At 43.0% G+C, this 20,299-nt stretch overlaps 1 protein-coding gene across 13 annotated transcripts in view; it reads right to left on the reverse strand.

Annotated features, from left to right (window-relative positions):
• The window catches only part of auts2a (activator of transcription and developmental regulator AUTS2 a), a 449,370-nt gene that overhangs the window by 60,832 nt on the left and 368,239 nt on the right, over positions 1-20,299 (reverse strand). For 11 of the 13 annotated variants that reach the window (XM_088088966.1, XM_088088967.1, XM_088088963.1 and 8 more), the window contains one exon: positions 19,178-19,226. In XM_088088966.1, coding sequence (XP_087945092.1) covers positions 19,178-19,226 — 49 coding nt within the window. Of the gene's footprint in view, positions 1-2,090; positions 2,206-4,555; positions 4,652-19,177; positions 19,227-20,299 lie in introns of those variants that run through there. The other 2 variants (XM_088088974.1, XM_088088973.1) reach the window with 2 other exon arrangements.

Here is a 20,299-nt window from a genome sequence, read left to right on the forward strand (position 1 = left end):
TATATGACAATAAAATAACTGTTTATCTAAATGGAGTCTGGTGGGTTTGGCAATATTTACTTTGGGGCTGTTTCTGGTTAAACAAAAAGGTTTATACTCTTCAACAAAAATGTCTATCTTTGTAGGGTTGCTTTCCATAAGATGGCAGACACTTAAAATAACCTGTCAAAGCCTGTCAGTGGCAAACTGAACTTTTACAGGATGTAGTTAATAGTGAAAATGTGCCCCAAACAGTAAAACTGCAGCCTCTGTTTACGCTTAAGACTGCAGCCATCTTGCTCAGTGCTGGACCAGTTTCGAAAATTGTCTTTATAAGTAATAACAAGTCACTTGGACACAAACACATGGGAAAATAGGCTCCAGGTTGAAAAAATACCAAACTTTACCTCAAACTAGGGCTTCCCCTTGAAAGTCGGAGATTTGAATCATCAGTTGGAGATGCTGAGTTGACTGAGATTGCTTCCAGTCGAGCAAACGTTTTTTTTTTTCTGTGCAGTGTACTTCTGGGGACATTTTGGTCCATTTTGCTTCAGAGTAAGCGCTTTTGACTTTTACACTACTCTTTGATACAGTGCTGCAGACATGCAGGCAGTGGCAGAGGAGGAGAGAGGAAACACCTTCTACTTAAATGAATTTATGGCTCACAGCAGCTTAATATGATACAGTCTCTGGCTTCTAGTGTCTGCAAAAAAGTTAGATTGTTTACTATATAACGTGAATATCACTGTCACTGAACAGCCAAATCCGATTTGACTGCTAAAATTCTGAGTCAGGTACAGCCCAATCTTTAACCAAAGAGATTTAATTGCTTCATCTGCAGGGACAACACCCCATAATGCATCTCTACATAGGCTTTGCATGACTGTCAATATGGAGTCTTGCTGAGGAAGCTGTTAATTCCTATTTTGCCAAAAGCTACAGGCTAACCAAATGTTTACAAATGTTGCTGAGTGGAAGAGCAAAGACTTGCACTTTGGTCTTGTGATATCAGTTCACAGAGAAGCTGAAACCCTGTGTCGGTAACCTTAGCCGGGGAAGCTTTCTCCCTGATCTCATAGCCAAAGCCTCCAGAGAATCTCCAGTCTATTAGCTCCTTATCCCTCCCTCTTTCAGCTCTGAAGACTTTAACAGCATTAGCTGCTCTAAGAGCAGTAACACCACACTCTGTGATACCCTCTCGTGTCTCCAGAGTGTCGGAGCACCTCGCAGCAATGAGTTCACAGCTCACAGGCATGCGTGTTGGACATGCCCCAGATGGGAGCTCAGGGTGCTGGGGCCTGACAATGATGGACGCTCCCCTGCTGGCCCTCCCAGCCTCTCTGTCATGTCAGCAGCTCTCTAAAGCTCGAGCCCAGAGGGGTGTTTGGTTACACAGCCTGGACATCCCGCCGTGTGGAGGGTCTTGGACTGGAGCTGTTTTATTAGCACTGGACTCCCAGGGGTGGCTGGGGAAGGGGAGTGGGAAGCTAAACAGAAATAAAGATGCTGGGAGAGAGGGGAGGGGGGTGAGCGGGCCAACTATTCTGGCTGCGAGAGCGAGACATGTGTAGTGTTTCAGTGAGAACACCACAGCCTGCTGATATCGCCTCACAGTAACACAAACTGCTGCTTTAACAAGCGGTGATTGAGCAAAAGGCCAAAAGCGGGCGGGGGGCGGGGGGGAGTTGTTAAGCCGCCTCTTTTAACATCTATATTTCATGCCTGTCTCATTTGGTTTATGAATTTTGCATTACAAGTTGCAAAGCCGAAGCAAGTGCGCATGTAAATAGAAATAGCGTGTGTGCGTGTGTGTGGTGATGTCATGGTGCGTGGCGTGCGCGGTTAACCGAGACGTAAACCCCTGACTCCTCTTCTAAGACAGACTGTCTGTGACCGTGATCCGCTGTGAAATGGTACCAATCTGGGGTAATTGGGCTGAGTAAGCCACTGAAAGTTCTCTGACAGATGCGAGGCCATCGAAGAACGGCTGCCAGACCGCTGAGAACAAGCACTTACACATGTTTACAGTACAACAGAGTGCAGGAGAGAAACACGGGAATGCAAGAGTGACAGAGGAGAGCAGAAGACGCTCGCTTTGTCCTGTCTCCTACCTTCGCTAGTATCCATCCGTGCTCCATTCATACTCTGTCTGGTAAAGCCAATGTGAACTGCCTCCCCTCTCTCTTCATAATGAAGCCATTTACTAACAGAGAGCTGCAGCGACAACACTCTTCCACCCACAGTGGCTCTGATTACAGCCGCTCCTGTAATGGCTCTTAACTGGTTCGCACTCACCCCACCAGCATGTGGAAAATCTGCTGCCTAATACAGACAGCTCCCGTGGCATAAATGTTTGGACGTCTTCCCCCACACAGCGGTGAATGAAGTACCGAAAGCCATACTTGAGTAAAAGTACAGATTTCTCATCAGAAAATGACTTTAGTAGAAGTATCTGATATTTACTGAGCTTAAGTATCAAAAGATATTAAATGTATTTAAGTAATAAAGTAAATGCATGTAATTAAAAAGCAGGCTTTCAGAATTTTGAGAATGACTGCACCACCTTAAAACAGAGTGCACATTACTCTTTGAAAAGTAAGATCTATTTTAAAACTTGAAGGTTTTAAAGAACAGTGGAATTTTAAACATCTCAAATAATGTCTAAGGTTAAAAATGAATACGAAATACTCGTAAATTGTTCAGTGATCAAGAGGGGAGTTAAAATTTAGGGGAACATTTTTATTTCAAAACTTTCAGTGTTCGTACGACTGACGGAAGTTTCTGTTTATCGATCTGTGGAGATAAACTGTGGAATAGTTTTAATGTGGAGCTAAAACAATGTCCAAACATAAACCAGTTTGACATAATGTATAAAAACATGATTTCCATGAGGTACAGGGATACAGAGGGGGTTTAAGAGTCCATGTCAGAGTGGAGTAAAAGTCAACATAAATAAAAAGACTCAAGTAAAGTATAGATACCCCCAAAATATACTTCTGTAACTAAGTATTATCACGTGCACGAGGATGTATCAGTGGGGTGTCACATTTCCAGCTCGCATTTAGAGAAATCTTTATATATCCCTGAGGGTGTGATGTCAGTAATGGGAGAAGAGCGGGGTCAGGGACTCGATGACGGGCGTGCTTGCACAGGTGACCACCAGGAGGGGCGGGTGGAAAGCCTGCCAACAGGGCCAAGCTTCTCCTGTGCAGGGCAGCCCTCAGGGGGACACTCGCTGCCCGCGGCTGACAGATCCTCCGCGGCTTTGGCTGTCATGCCCGGGCTCACCGAGGCTTTGAAATAACAGCAGCGTGTAATGAGGACCCATCCAGGCCGCAGCAATTGGTCAGCGCACACTGTCACAGCCGTGTAAAACTACACCGAGAGACAAGGCAGCTGTGGAGCGAGCCAGACCGTTTGACCTCAAACATGTCATGTGTGGTGGCTGATGGGGCTTCTCACAGGGCCTGATATCTCTACTAGTGAGGAGTGAGAAGGCGTAGGTGTTGTTCAGTCTTTGTGTGCGTGTTTTCCCCCAGAGAGACACTCAGAAGTCTCATGGCTGGCAGAGGAAGTGAGACGCTTGCTGACATGTGAGGCATCGTGGGACTCTCAGCAGCACCTTCAGTCTGTCACCGCTGTGCCTTCTTAACGTCACGCACAACGGCGTGGATATCACATCAAACTTTTAAACAGAGATGGCAGAGATTGTGCAATAGTTCCATGATGTTTTTAGCAGCAGAGTGTGAGCAACATGTGTCATGTGCAATATATTGTATGTGCAATTTGGACTGTGTGCAAGTTATTAGTGTGATTTGGTACAGCTGGTGCTGTTTGGTTCATATTTAGTTTATCAGGCAAGTTTCAAATAACCCGCCAATTTAAATAAAAAATCACCTATTTATTGCCAAAAAGTTTTTTATGCTCGCATGAGGTGGTATTGCAGGCAATTCGAAAATCCAAATTTCACAAAATAGAGTCCACTGCAATAGAAATATGACTGCTAATGCAGATTCACCAAAGGCATAAAATAACACAAAAAAATACTAACTGATCGAGACAGCGGTAGACCAGCAGTTCCTGTGTTCAGCCACTAAAATCGCTGTTTTTGTCAATGGACTCTGGTGGCTTTGACAGCAGCATAGATGGCCTGTGTAAAAATGCAAAAGAGGCCTAAAAAAGGGACTTTGCAGTGTTCTTCACAGCCAGTGATGTCTGTGTAAAAATCTGTGCTAATGTGTGATAAAAATCAGTACAATGTGTGTCTGCAGAATGTTAATTGAAATTATGTGTAAAATCACTAACACGAAGAGCGAAACTAAATGAGTCACAGCCCAGAATCTCAGAATACGGAAAGTTTAGCACAAGCGTTTCACAGCACACACGCTGGCACTGCAACATGTGTTTCTTGTCAGTCACTGTGGCAGCTCAGAGGAACAATAGACAATCCGCCTGTTGAGCCAACAAACTTCAAACACAGACGTGCTTAAATCTCAATTACAGTCACATGCTCGTAAAAACCCACACCCGCTCATAAACACCTTCGCTCACACAGAAACACACACACAGACTCTACCAGTCAACAGGTCCAGTGCTGCTCTGGCTGAGGTGCAGCTCTGTTCAGTGTTGGCCTGTCCTCCATGAAGCCCTGTCAGCCTGTCAGCCAAGCCCAGCGGACTGTACCAAACCAGCCCACAGGGGGGTTCTCCTAATTGTACAGCTGACTCCTCTCTGAGGTGACAGACAGCCCTGCCTCTGTCCTTTTTTTTGACTCTCCAATTGCATCAAGGGGTGTTGATGCTCTGCTCACCCATTGTGTCAAGTGCAGAAAAAAAGCTTTTTCTTCCTCTCCTGCTCCTGCTCCCCCCTCTCCTCCTCTTCAGCCAGGAGGCAGAGTGAGAGTAACTGGATTGCAGCAATAAGGAGAGTGACAGCTCGAGCTGACACACTGACACCGCCGTGATTTCACCGGGGAGAGAGGCATGGAGGGCTGAAAAGAGAAATCCGTCCCCAGAGAGTCATCAGTCTGGGCCTCTTTCACTCTCTTTCAAATGGGGCCAACTGGTTTAACACACACATACAGGCAGCAAGCACGGATCAGATCCAATACAGCAGGGAGACGCAACCTGCTTTGCTTGGGGGCCGCTTTTGCAAACTGACAGGAGGCCAGGGGTCAGTCTCAGCAGCCCCATACATGTTTCTAGGATTTTAGGATGTCTCTACAATTTAAGGACATTTCTAGGATTTTAGGATTTTTCTAGGATTTAAGGACATTTCTGGGATTTTAGGACGTATTTAGGGATTTAAGATGTTTCTAGGATTGTAGAACATTTCTAGGATTTTGAGATGTTTCTAGGATTGTAGAACATTTCTAGGATTTTAAGATGAGGACCTACGGAAATTTCTCTGATTTTAGGGCATATCTGAGATTTTAAGACATTTGAGGATTTCAGGACATTTCACAGACTTTAGGACATTTCTTGGATTTTAAGACATTTCTAGGGTTTTAGGGCATTCAAGGCTTATCTGGGACCTCTGTCGGGGTTGCGGGAGATCGTCCACTGGCAGATTTCTGATTAACAAGCTCCATTTTGATGCTGTTTTATGCACTCTGGCACCTTATGTACAAAAACAATTCCCAGTGTGAATCAGTTTATTTTTATTGTGAATCAGAGAATGGTTGGGGAGCCACCCAGTGCCCCATCAAGGTGGCCATAAATTGAGTATCACTGCAATACAGCCTGCACAGAGTGTTATGAGAAAAACCGGAGGGGATTGAATGCATGGATCAAATGTCTGAAATCCAGTGAGGTATCAATTTGCATGTAGCCTTTTCTCTTTTAAATCTTCAGCGGCATTACAGAAGCAGCCGAAGCGTCTACGTGCATGTGTGTGCGAGCGTGTCAAGTGCCGTCTCATTACCCCCTCGCTCAGGTTTCACTGCAGCCGGATTAGCGGGACACCCGGGGCAGAGACGAAGCTGTTAATGGACGTCTCTCCTCTCCACTTCATCCCTCCTTCCCTCCAGCCTGGAGATGCTGTGTGGTCTGCTCATGTGGTCACTCACAAAAGGGAAAGCAGGGAGATGTAACCAGGCCTCACCCTCTTCTCTCTGTGCTCGCAGCCCTCTTTTTCAGGAAACCTCAGCGCAGCCACATCAACATGCTTTTCAAAATAACACCACAAATTAGCAGAGAGCTGTTGGCAAGCTTCGGGGTGATGAGCTACGGGCTGTGGGACTGCAATACTTGGCGAGGGAGGGTTAGTGTGGAGGGAGGCTGGTCGGGATTTGAGCTGTTTATTTGAGCTGCGCCGTCGTCCAAACAGTCAGCTGCCTCTCTGCTCCCTCGTCAAGCCTCAGCTTAAGCTCGGATTGTGTTGTTGGTGGGGAGAGAACAACTTGATATCCCCCTTTGGGCAGCAGCCGCCCTGAGCTTGGGTTACTTTAGGGGAACAATGCGGCCTCTGTCTGCGGCCTCCTACTTGGCGAAGACATGGGCTCAGACAGGCTCGCTAGTGTCAGGCATGGCCAGGGGATTCATACATCACAACACCACAGTGCACACTAACTGAGCGCAGGGTTTAGGGAAAAAGCTTCCAAACACGGCTTCCCAGCTTTGCCTCTAAATGGCCCAGCAGAGCCCCGACTCTCGGCACGCTAAGAGCTAAACCAGACGCGCAGCCCATACCAACGAAACGGCCCGTTTGCTTTTGGCTTGAAAGGTCTGAAAAAGAAATCCCTTCTGGGATTTTGGTTTTTGTACAACAGTGTTTACAGTAAAACCTGACACGTGGAATAAAAAGGGGGATGCTGGAGCCCCGAATTCAAGCCGCCCCCTCCAGGAGCAGCTTAATCTGTAACAGATGGAGACAGTCCGATGGACGCTGATGGGTTTGGGCAGGCCTCTGAGTGCAGTGGACAAAAGCCAGAGATGATGCACCAAAGAATTGAGATAAAATGGAACATTGTGTTTGTTTATATCAGATTTCCCTCCCAGGAAGCATATAAAACTTAACACACTGGCACGCATCACCTACAAGTTAACCCTTTGAAACCCCGATCGACATCTGTTTTCTTGTGCTGCATCTAGACACTTTAAAAAATAATTTAAACCTTTGAAAAGTGAGCAAGTTGGTTGGATTGAAGGAACCCAAGGATTGAAGACTGGTCTGAAATTTAACTAAGAAAAAGAAAGAACTGTAAGAAAATCATCAGTGAATTAGGAGAAAAAATCAAGAAAACTATAATATAATTACAATAATTCTGTATTTAAAATTAGGATTTTATTTTTATTTTGTTGCTTTCCCCTCTCTTTCCTTTTTAGTGCTAATTGAAAGTTATTTTCTTGGATATTTTAACTAATTTTGGATAATTTTTTTGTTCAGTTACTCATTCTCTTTTTTTCTCAGGTTTCAAAGAGTAAAAGTGAGTGCCAAGCCAGCGGATTTCAAGATAAGCTAATGAAAATAAAAATACCAAGGCATATAATTAAGGTCATATTAACAATGGCCTGAGAAGTCTGAGATTACATTACAAGTTTTATATATTTACTATTTTCATTTTATTTTAGTGCCTTCTTCAAGTGCTTTTCTGACCTGTCTTTTTTTGGGGGCAATTTCATGTAATTTTCTTGTATCTTTTTACTAACTTTTTGCAAATTTTTGTATCATTTTCTTTAGGTTTTACTCTACTATTCAGATTATTTTATATCTTCAGTTGTTATTTTGTGTTGTTCTCTTGTTATATCTTAAGTTAACTGTACTTTTATTTCTTATTTGTACTTCATTTCAATGTGCAGAACCCCAGAAGACACAGAGGCACATTCATGTGTGTGATTTTGAAAGAAATCAAGCCAATTTGCTCTAGTTTCAAAGAGTTCGCCATGTCCTCTCCACAGACTCCTCTCTCAATCTATCTGGTAATCACACCCGACACCAGGGGGCGATGTTGCACTAAAGGTCTGACAGCCCCAGAGAAACTTCCCGACGCTCCTAGAAGTAGTCAGTAGCCTGTGGAAATGTGCTGAGACAAATGAAAGCCAGGCAATGTGTGCGCAGAGCAGAAACACATGCAAGGGATCTGAAAACGGCTGCTAACAAACCAGGATCCTGCTCTATAGTCCTCTCTAATCTGCCCTGCGGCTCATCAGGGCTTTATTTCTACCCTGCATATTTATGAGAATCAGAGCGGGTGAGAGAGGGGCAAAAAGATAACCTCTTTTCTTGTGGGAGCAATTAAAGCCTTGCTATCATCAATCCTGCTCAGAGTCCTCATGCTCTGTCTCTCTCTCTCAGCTTTTTGGGTCTGTTAAAAGCTGTGTTTACACTTTCACTTCCACAGTGCTGACCCTCCTCTGGTTCTGCAGGAGTAGAAAGGGAAATAGAGAGGCTTCTTCTCCCGGCCTCTTCCCTTTAAAACAACAACAAAAACACTGCAGAAGACGGTGTTGAAACAAAGTCTGCCTCTGAGCTCTACAGAATTCGTGAAATGACAGTCGGGGATTACAGCAGGGGTCATTTATTTGATGCAGGGGAAAAAAATCTTGATTATAATAGGAACACCCTGCAGTATCAGAGAAATCCAACAAATTCTTTAATGCTTCACAGACTGGAACACCATTATTTTCTTGTGCATTATTCAGACACCTTTCACATAGTACATTTAAACCTTTAAAACTTGTGCAAATCGGTTTGATTTCTTTTGAAAACGTGGCCAAAAAGTCAATGACCAACTTGGCAAGAGATGTCTCACAAATTGCTAATTACTAAAAAAGTAATCAGGAAAAGGTGAATAGAGCATGACCTGAAAATTAGTTTTAAAAGACAGAGAGATTCAGAGAATAAAGTTAATAATAACAATAATAATAATAATAATAATAATAATAATAATAATAATAATAATAATAATATTACAAGATTACTTTTTATATAGAACAGCGAGGCAGAATAACAGTGCAACAGTCCCGCCATGAACAGACAGTGTAAAAGGTGCAAGCAAGTTTTTGTTGCTGCAGCACCAACATACAACATACACTTTAATGTCTTTCCTCAGATAAGGGACGCCAGGGTTCCAAAAAAAGAAAAGAAAGAAAGCAAACACACTTTGTTACAAAAAAAAGTGTTTGAGAGAGACATTGATCAAGAGAGGAGAAACATGGTGCCCAACGAGTGCACAGGGCCCCAAAATTTGGTCCTACGCCCCTGATGGGTGGCCCTCTGGCATTGTTTTATCCGATAAACTCTCCGTGACCACATAATCCAAACTGGGTGGTTCAATAAACTTTGCTCATGACCAAATCCTACTTCATGCTGCTCAAAGAAACACCAACACCTCTGGGGTGAATGGTTTCACAGCGAACAGTTACATCTTATCCGCTGTGTTAATCCCATCGCCTTTTTAGTGCATGTGTCTGCAAAGCTGCTATGCTGCATTTCTGGGACACGACCCCTCAAGTTATTACCCAGATCTGTTTGCCACAATGACATCATCAGGCAGCAGCGGTGGTTACTTAAAAACACTGAGATTTGGACAGGCGGCGATGTGGAAAAGACTGCAGGGGGAAGACCTTGAGAAGGGAAAAGACAGAGATAGAAGGGGGGATTATTCCAGACCAGCACTCCTGCTGTTATGCATACACACACACACACACACACACACACACGTACACTTCTAAGCCACCATGAGGCCTCATTAAGGCGGTCTGCTCTCTCTGCCTCTTTGGCAATGTCACCTCTACCGCAGGGACCAAAGACTGACACAGGCATAATTGGCCTGAACACACCAACAGTGCACTGGGAATGGCTGGGTCTTGATAAGTGGTGTGTGTGTTTGTGTGTGTGTGTGTGTGTGTGTAAGAGTGTGGTGTTTTGACCCTGTTAATGCTGCAAAGTTGGCAGGAGAGTGGCTGGTGTCACATTGGATCAGTGGATGCTGCTGATGGTGATGGGGAGGAGCTCTCCTGGGAGGAGGAGACGGGTCCTTTCAACACCTCCATCCACCCATCGACTTGCATCTCCATCGTCAACAAATGTCAAGGACACAGTGACAAAAAAAAGTTTAGAAAAAAAGAAGATGCCTGCTTTCGAAAAGCGTGTGCATTTATCAAGACTGTTCACCTACAGGGACTCCTTCTTTGCCACAACCCTTCATTTGAGAACTGGAATCGCTGCCTCGCAGTTGTATGCCAAAAACCAGTCAAGTTGCAGTTTGAGTTTTGGCCAAAAATATGTTTTGTGAGATCACAGTGACCTTTGACCAATAAATTAAAATCATTCATCTGTGACTCCATGTGAATGTTTGCGCCAAATTTGAAAAAATTCCCCCAAGAAGGACATGGTTACAGTGTCACAGTGACTTTGACCTTTGAACTTCAACCACCAATTTCTAATCCATTCATCCTTGACTCAAAGTGGACATTTTTGCCACATCTGAGGAAATTCCCACAAGGTGCTCTTGAAATATTGCATTAAAAAATGAGAAGGATGAGGTCACAGTTACCTTTAAATTTCTAATCAGTTTATCATTGAGTCCAAGTGGACGTTTGTGCCAAATTTAAAGAAATTCCATCAGGATGTTCTTGAGATATTGCGGGCACACGACTGGGGTGTATAAACGGACACGGCCACAGCTGTCACCAGTGTGAAGATGCAATAAAGATGTATTTAGTAAAAGCTAAAATCAGCAAAGACAAAGAATTCTTGTGTCTTTCTCATTTTAATCCCCAATATTGTCTTAGTAACCAAGCCAGATATCTGAATAAACTGAGCATGCTGAAATAAATTCTTCTACTTTACCTAGACCAACAAAAAATACGCCACAGCGCATTACCTCCAAGACTTGAGAGGAACAGACATGTACAGTATACAGTTGCTCACCATTCAACCCTGACTGGCTGCTAAACCGCCACATCTCTCAGTGTGGCAGACACAAGGGGGCCGGCAGGAAAACTGAGGCCTTTCACTTTGATCTCTGGAGTGCAGCCCATTTAAATGTTTGTGTTTGAGATGTAGACCTTTAATTTTGGCCTGATGGGTTCCAGGCTCTTTGGGTTTAGCGTGGCATGTCGGATACAGGAGTGTTTACACAGTCTCCCTTCAGCTCTCCCTGCGCTGAAATAAGTGCATTAAGATGGATGGATTTACTTAGTCTCTAACCTCGGGACTGGGGGAACAAACTCTGAATGACCTCTTTGTGTGGCCGGAGTGGATGGCAGGAGACCGGCCCACACTGCTGTATGTGTGCGCACCAACAGAGCCATTCACAACATCTCCTTAAAACTGAGCCTCAATCAACAAACTGCTACCAAGTGGGCACCGACTAGACCCACAGTCTCACATTCAGTATTTACCTGAAAATTCCAGAAAAATTCCAGAATTAGACCTGATTGCAAATGCTATGACTGGAGCAGGTGACTGGGAAGGCAAAAAAAAAGGCACAAATTGAGGCAAAAATTATACTAATCCGGATGCATATTGGTCTGACTGTGCTCTTTGTTGGCTCCAAACCTGACAACCAAAACTCTTTATCACAGAATCATTGAGTTAGGTCTTTAATGTTGGGCTATTTTGTCTTAAAGCTGTAGTTGGTAAGTTTAATAAAACTATTTTTTTGTTATATTTGCTGAAACTGTCACCATATCAACACATGAATGAGAATAACTAATCAGAGCCAAGAAGCCTAACAAAACTGTCAATCATATCAATCACTGTTTATGAGCTGCAGCCAAACTAGGTAGCACCAATGAAATACTAATTGAGACTCTGTCACTGCATTGCTTTGTTCTCACCCAAATGTTTTATAAACACATTTTGGTACACCGTTTAGCTGTAACATGAGAAAATTTGCTCCCAGCAGAGGTTCATTTTGGCTTGAATGTCTTGAAACACTAGATTGTTTCTTTAAAAAAGAAAAACTTTGCCAAATTCACCGCCTCGAGAATGTTTGCTCCAGGCAGTGGTTGGTTTTTGGCAATTTTTTTTAATATTGTGGCTGGGTCACAAATTTTCTAATTTTGGAGCTAAACAGTATACTTAAAGCCAAAAGAAGCACTGCCCACCAGCTGAAGCATTTCACTTGTGTTTTTATAAATTTGTCAACTTTCACTTTTAGTCCACTTCATTTCCTCTAGGCATTTTAGTTACATACTACAGAATAGGGATTGAAGGGAGGAAAGGAGAAGGGGACAGATGGACGAATGAAGGAGTGAGAGGGAAGGAAAAAGTGTAATGGACACTCAATTTTTCAGGTGGTATATGGTACCAAGAAATAAACTTTATAATTCTCAGAATTATAATTCTTGTACTTTTACTTTCAATACCATAAAATTACTTTCAATACATAAGTATAGTAATTATAAGATACTGTAAGACCTTAATACAATTAATATTCTATTAGGTGACTTTTACCAAAGTCATTTTCTTGTAAGAAATCTGTACTTTTAGTCAAGTATAGATTTCAGGTACTTTATCCAATGCCGGTCTCACGTAATACTTCATAGATGTACTGTCAGCTTCAATATATGCAAATATATGAACTAAAGGTCTATAAAAGTTTAGCTTTACGTAGGACACATTTAAAGCCAAACTAAATTGTCTGAAGAACCAATCCATTGCAGCTGAGACAAATGTGATCGATGTATTTAAATTTGGTGATTTTGAAATATGTACAGCTGGAAATGTTGCCATATTTCTCCGCCTGCTGAGAGACTCAGTAAATGTGAGGTATAGACTTGGGGGCTGGGCCATTGTTTGCAACAGGGAGGCCGTAAATCAGCCAGTGCTCTCCTTGATTTGTTAACCTTTGTTTGGCGGTGTCAGCAGATGAGGCATGGCTGGAGCGGCCCCTTTCATGGTCATGAATTACAGCCTTTCTGTCTGTAGTTACAGCCATGGAGAGGAAGAATAGGGCAGGCCTTCCCTCTTTGCAGCAGCACAGGATATTGAGCTTCCTTTACCCCTCAGAGATACATTAGATGCTCCTAGCAGGGGACCACTGGGGAAACGCCTGGAGTCTGATGCATCATTCAGACTTGAATCCTTCAAATCCCAGTCTTATTTCTCAAAACATACACAGTTATTAAATATCAAAACAGCATTTTGATTTGAATTAAGTGTTTGAGCCAAAACAACAGCGCTTTGTTCCAGCAGTTCTGAGCGGAGGGAGGGGGCAGCGACCTCTCTGTGACCTCCCAGCCCCTGGCGGGGAAAAAAAGACTGTCCTTGACTGTGCCGGTTCATCCAAACGCACGAAAGGCCAATGGTAGTCAGGTCATCTTTCCACAGTGCATCAGGTCAAGTTCCACAGGCAGCCCCGATTCCTTGACACACAAACCCACACAGACGGCAGAGGTCAGCACGAGGGCAGCGCAGGGAGCCCGGGGCAGTAAACCAACACTGGCGCTGTGAAAGGCCAACCTTCTCTTTCCAGTCCGCTGAATGAGTTAGGGAGCTGCTCGGGTGATTTGTGGCGTGATTGCTGCACTCTATATCACTTGAGATTACAGCAGGTGGCAGCCCACAGCCTGGAAGTACACACAGCTCCATCACCAGTCCAGCTCTCAGGAAGCAGAGAGAGAATGAGGCAGGGAGAGAAAAACAAGCCCTCGGCTCCCTCCCACACAGCAGTAATACGCTCACAGGCAATTTTGCTGCCAGCAGAGCTCTCTATGACAATCCGGGGAGCTCTTCAGCTCTGATATCTGCCACAAAAGTTCACCTCCGCTTTTCTCTTTCCACTATTTTTTTAAACAATGCCATCAGCGCTTCAAATTACACCTTCCACATCGCGCATTATTCTCTCCCCTGGTGACAGACGCACTCAAGCCCGACACACTTCACCGGCGGCGCTCTTCACGCTGGCGTCAGCCCCAGGTCTCGCTGTAGCACCGCTTCATTTTCACATTAACTCCAGTAAAGCATGGTGAAATCAGCGTTGTGCTGGGTGGGGGCTGGGGGATTGAGAATCACTACACTGTGCACTTCAATTCACCCCCGTACTGAACTCGGTCTCACATCGCAGACACAGCTGCAGGAGATGTCTCACGAGGGACTCGCTTCGCCCCAATATGTCTACCAAATAAAAATCTCAAGTGCTCATTTGCTACGCTCTTAGCCTGAAAAATCACACAAGGAAGTCCTTTCTAACTGTGACCGTGGTAAAAATGTAACTGTGATAATGTGTATGCAGGTAAAAGGCAATTAGAAATCATTTAAAGAAGCAGTTTGTAGGATTTAAAGGCATCTAGCGGTGAGGATTGCATTTTGCAACATGCTGAAATTCTTCCTGAGTGCTTAAACTCCTGGTTAAGATTCCTTCAGTGTTTACTGTTCAGGAGGTTTTTATCGGGAGCGTAATTATCCGCGGAGGTCTCTTCCTTTCCAAAACAAACAAACTAGGGGATTTAAACTGGTTACAACACAGAATAAAGCAGTTTTAGGTTGTGTGTTTTTCTAATGCTGTTCAGCTTGACACTGCCAGCGCAGCGTCTGCTAATATTTGATACCCTCTTTTTCTTTGATAACTTAAAATCCAGATGTTCAGGAGATTTTCATCAGGAGCCAAATTATCTGCAGAGTTACCTTACTCTCCAAAAGAAACAAACCTGGTGATATAAACCACTAAAAACGCCAAATAAAGCAGTTTCTCTAATGCTATTTTACTTGTTTCAGATGTGCAGCTCAGCTCCAGATAATGTGTGGTGCCCTATTTTTTTTGATAATTCAGGACCCAGATGTTTTAACCGGCAGCTGAATTATACACGGAGGGGTCTTCCTTCTTTAAACAAACAGACCAGGTGATTTAAACCAGTAGAAACACTGAATGAAGCAGTTTTTAGGAGAAAAATAAGTGTTTTGCTAATGCAGTTTGGCTCGCTGAGGAGGGGCTAACTACGGTAGCCAGCACCAAAACATGAACAGCTCTGTCTAGAGTCAGTGTTTGGTTTGTCCGTTCTAGGCAACTGTAGAAACATGGCGGAGCAACATGGCGTTCTTGTGGACGAGGACCTGCTCTCGATGCAGATATAAACGGCTCATCGAGGTAACAAAAAGACAATTATTATTTCCAGGTGATTATACACTAAAGAAAACTTTCTACATTGTATTCCAGTACTGCCAATATATCCCCTCAGTCCTACACACTGGACCTTTAAGATTGTTCCTCTATTGTCAACAGCTCACTGATGAGAACATTTCCAAACCTACTCTTGATAAATGGCGCTGCAGAGCTTTTTAAAATGTCACGCAGCATTATCTTAATCTCGCTGCTGGGGCTACGCTCAACAAAACAATGCGCAGTGAGCTTAATCTTTGCTCTCCGATGACTTAGCCGAGTCTCTGGGACGGCTTGTGGATTGACAATATCATAAAGGATGGGAATGTAACCGGGTGACAAGATATTACTGCCCTGGGACACGGCTTTAATCATTTGATAGATCTGTCTGCAGGCCTTTGTGGTGACACACTGTGCTGCTTTGTCATCGTCAGTATCTGTGCAGCCCGGCACTTCAATCCACTCCCTGGACAGCAGTCACAGCCTTAATAAGGCTTGGTTACTGATTTCCACCCACGGCGCCTTGGAAGCAGACTTTAGAAAAGTTGTTTATTTCACTGGTGGCAAATAGACTCCAGCACATCTTTCTGACTGGTGCTTACTCTCCCGCTGAGCAAATGAATCAGGTTAGCTGGCTGACACCTGCAGGCACATCGACAACGGCGGTAATTAGAGCTAACATTTAATGACTCTTAGTTAATGAAATCCATTCCTGGGTAAACTGAACTCGGAGCGAGCGGGGAGAAAAACGGCGAGGCATGCAGAGAGTGATGGTGACTTTAAGCTGCACATTAGACAACTATGCACCGTTGACACCGACGGCCCCGAGGTGACGCCGACACGAGAGGGGAGGAAAACAAATCAACGTCTGAGAACACAAAAGCCACGTTCTCATCAGCTGGGTTTTCTTTTTAAAATGCAGTGTAGGCCTCGGGCAGAGACGGGAAAAAAAACATAATGGCTTTTGTGTGGAGCATGAAAAATACACTGAAATTACTGAGTAGGTGAGAGGGCTGTGAGATTAAAAGATGAGGGACCAGCACTGAGTCTTCAAAGACACCTGAGGTTGCCCTGGGCTGATTTCCAGTCTTGCGGCAGAGAATAAAAGCCAGCAGTCAGTCATTACCGAAGCTACACATCAGCAGCTGAATCACAATGGCCTTCTCGGGGCTCCGCTGGTTTTTAAGGTATATTCATGTGTCTTGCCTTTGCTACAATCACTCACAATGTTATTAATAATAATAGCACTGAGTCAGAAATGTGTTTTTGCCAAGAATAATATACATTCTTTCACAGAAATATCAAGTTTTTTGGTATTGGGGTTGCAGCAGTGGATCGGTTTCAAGGTGGTATGAAAATTGACTTTAATCATACCATGCACATTACTTATCTACAGTATTTGAAAAAAAGCAGGTGAAAGGAGAATCTCACCTTTGCTTATGTTGCTCTGCACTGTTTGTTTATGCTTTTTCTGAACTATTATTATTATTTTTGAACTACTGTTTATTCTGTTTTTATTAATGCTTATCTTTGTTGTAACCGATTGTGACTTAATTGAAAAGCTTTTTATCATGAATATTGTTCTTAAAAGGGTTTCTTAGTTTAAGGCTGCCAAACTTACACTTGGCCAGGGACTACAGATGGAAACTAGCCTCTTGGCTAATTCTGGCATATTTACAGCAATGTTTAAACTGTCCCTGCGAAATAATTAGGATAATTATTCATAATTATAATGACGATAATTCTGTAATACCGGGATATTTTCTGAGACCTTTATCATAACGTGAAAATCTCATACCCACGCAACTCTATTTGGTATATTTCTGTTTTTTTCAGCAAAAAATATTTTGATATTTGGCCTTTTTTAATATGAGCAGCAGCAAATAATCATTTAGTTTTCAGCTTTTACATAAATCACCACCAAATCTGATGGGTTTGAGTAATTTTTTTCTTTAACAATTCTCTGATTCCAGCTTGTTAAATATGAATATTTTCCATTTCTTTGCTCCTCTGTTTCAGTAAATTGATTATCTTTGGGTTGTGAACAAAACAAAACATTTGAGGGGCTTTGGGAAAATTATTAGTTATTATTATTATCAGTCAGAATGACTTTTACAGGACTGAAAACAGAGAGGTTATTGTTGGTGGAACAAACGTTTTATTACCATAACTGAAACTTGAAACCGCTTTGTTAACGCAAGTATGTGTAAAAACCGTCCCTGTTGAAAATAACTAAAATTAAGTTGGCATTCTCTTCCATTTGCATTTTCTTTCAGTATCGTAGCTAAGCAAATGTTCACGGTATGATAACTGTCAACTTTCATTTTTTAAAAATTATTTTCCAGCTTCTTAAATGTGAATATTTTCAAGTATCTTTGTTCCTTTATGACAACAAATTGAATATCTTTTGCTTTTGGACAATAGAAAGCATGTGAGGATGTCACCTCAGACTTTAGCAAACACTTTTTGAAAATTTTCCTCTGACACTTTACAGACCAAACAATTAAATGATTAACCAGGAAAATAATCCACAGCTTACTTGACAATAAATTAACCGTTAGTTGCATTCCTATCTGACATTTTTCTGCATCTTGAGTAAAGCCACATTTTTACACCACTGTGCAAACTAAAAATGCATATGTGCAAGTTGCTCTGCAGCATCAAGGTTACAGCAGCCAAAACTTCTCCTCCATTGCAGAACTCAATTTTAAATATTTGCCCTTGCTTTGTTTCTGAGCTGTTTTTGCCATCATGGCCTGTCAAGGCTGAACCTCACAGCCCAATGAGCACTTTATATGTATCAACAAAAATCGCACGCACAGTCAAACAAATGGAGTCTTTCTGCACCTGCCTATTGGCAAATATTGACACTTGTCGTCCCACAAACGAACCTCTCTTGCCATATTTGTCTGAGCAGCTTGTACCGGGGTTTGGTTGCATTAGAGTAATAGTAATCCCCTCCAACAAAAACTCACCCGACTCTTTTAATCTGAACACCACCCTCCATAAAAATACCAGAGCTCCTGGCTCTCCCTGCACCTGGATTCTTTTACTGGCCTTTACTGGCCTTTGCGGCGGCACACATTAGCATATGGCAGGAGAGGAGGAGGGGACGGAGATGGTAAAAGGGAAGAAAAGAAGAGGTATTTAAATGGGAACAGGGGCCAAGAGAGTGGACTATCATGCAGCAGAGAGAAAGCGTATTTTGTGTACTGTTTCCCCAGTCAGGTCCTTTCATAGAGGGGGAGAGAGGGGGGCCCTCTGTTGATTTAGGCTGCACAAAGGGGGCCTTAATCCTTTCAAGGGAACCAAATCAGTCCACAGAGGAGCACGTTCAAAAGGAAACCTCCCTGTCAAGCACGGCCATTGAGCCCCCCCAATGGACGCCACAAATCAAGCCCTGGAGGGAATCAAAGGCCAGAATGTGGGAATGTGTTTGGCGGAAAGTGCGAGGAAGAGGAGGAGTGTGTGTGTGTGTGTGTGTGTGTGTGTGTGTGTGTGTGTGTGTGTGTGTGTGTAAGAACCCATCTCCAGCAATCGTCCCTGTTCCTGCCACAGCCCTGAAGGGGTCATAGCCCTCGTCTCGGAGCCTCCCTCCTGCCCTGTGTGGTAACTCCCCCCCATTACAGAGGAATGTCCATTCACACGGGGCACCTCCATTATCCCCGAGCTGGAGAAAATGGGGCTGCTTTTAACAGCAAATTAGTGACTTGATAATGAGGTCACATGTGGTGTTGGCACACTGAGGCCATAAACAGATGCCCTTACTTCATTCCCAGCAGCATTATCCTCCTCCTCTGGCTGCAGGACAACTCCTGCTGCACCTCAGCACATTTGCAACAAAGTGTCACACGTTACGTTCATGAAAGTGACCTTTTAGGTTTTCACATTTTAATGATTTCATCTGCAGAGAGATTTTCATCTTACATCTGAAAACGGCAGCGCCGTATTTCATTCCTGTCTACATTGGGTAAATTAGATCAGCTTTATGTCTATGATGCATTATTGCTGTTGCATTATCTTAAATGACAATCATCTCACATTGCATTCCCATTTCAGCATGGTAATAACACCAGCGGAACGGCACCTGCACCAACATACTGACAACATTTCAGCAGCGAGGCAGAAAGAAAATAAAATCATCTGTACCTTTAACTGCAGCTGTGCTGAAAAATTTCTCGGAGCTGGCATCGGAGACCTGGAAAAGAGGAGACTGGAATTAGAAGAATGTAATTTTCCACCAAAATGTCCAAACATGCTGTTGGATTGCATTTTTGGGGGACAGTGTGGAGCAACGCCTGCTGACTGAAAGAACAGTATTGAGTTATGGTAAATTATTCCTTAAGTTCCCAAACTTTCACAAACCAAACCCCCAGAAACGAAAGAATGGCCTTGTACAATCCATGCTGGCCAGGATGACTGACTGAAACCATGCCAGACACCAATGAGGGGGATTTTTGGAATTATATTACACTGTCTGAAAACCCTGAAATATGACTATTGTTCAGTCTCTCTCTCTTTATTTTATTATATTATTATCATTTGTATAAATGCAATTTTCAATTTTTGTTTTATTTTTACAGTTTTATCTCCAATTATTAATTACATTTTTGGAGGGGGATTTTGACTTTTGTTGTGCCCTCTCTTGTATGGCTCTCCATTATTCTGTAGCCATTATATTTATTTATTTATTTATTATTGTTGCCAATGTAATGTCTCATTTGACATGTTAACCTGTCATGTGCCAATCGATTTAAAATCAATAAAAAAACTGAATTATGTAAAAAAAAAAAAAAAAAAGTCCCCAAACTGTTATTTAAAGTCAGCTGTAATACTGAAGATTTATGATGTGGTTGGAAAACATATTTCTGACCATTAGTGCTTGATCTATGGTTTCAATTTTAACAATCTTCAGGAGCAAATGTAATCCAAAATAAACCAATGCAGATCAAGTGTCTGCATCCTGTCATGCCCAAAATTACGTCCCCAATTATTTGTGTAACCTGAGCATCATGATCAAAACCAATATTTGGTATTAGACTGAAACAAAACAAGAGGCTGTGCACATTCACGCCACTTGGTGGCACTGTTGCTCCGCGACAAAATACCTCCATCCTTCTTCAAACCTTCCCGGCAGCATCACTGTGCGGGAATAAAATATGCAGTGATGGGATTTAAAACTGAATTACAATAAAAGGCTTATATAGGTGAAAAAACCAAGTCACAGATTAATTATGTGTAAACCAGGACATGTAGGTGAAAGATTATCAT

This window comes from Plectropomus leopardus, chromosome 15 (genome assembly GCF_026936395.1).
Source record: "Plectropomus leopardus strain MGB_pleo_1.0 chromosome 15, ASM2693639v1, whole genome shotgun sequence".
Lineage (NCBI taxonomy): Eukaryota > Metazoa > Chordata > Actinopteri > Perciformes > Serranidae > Plectropomus > Plectropomus leopardus.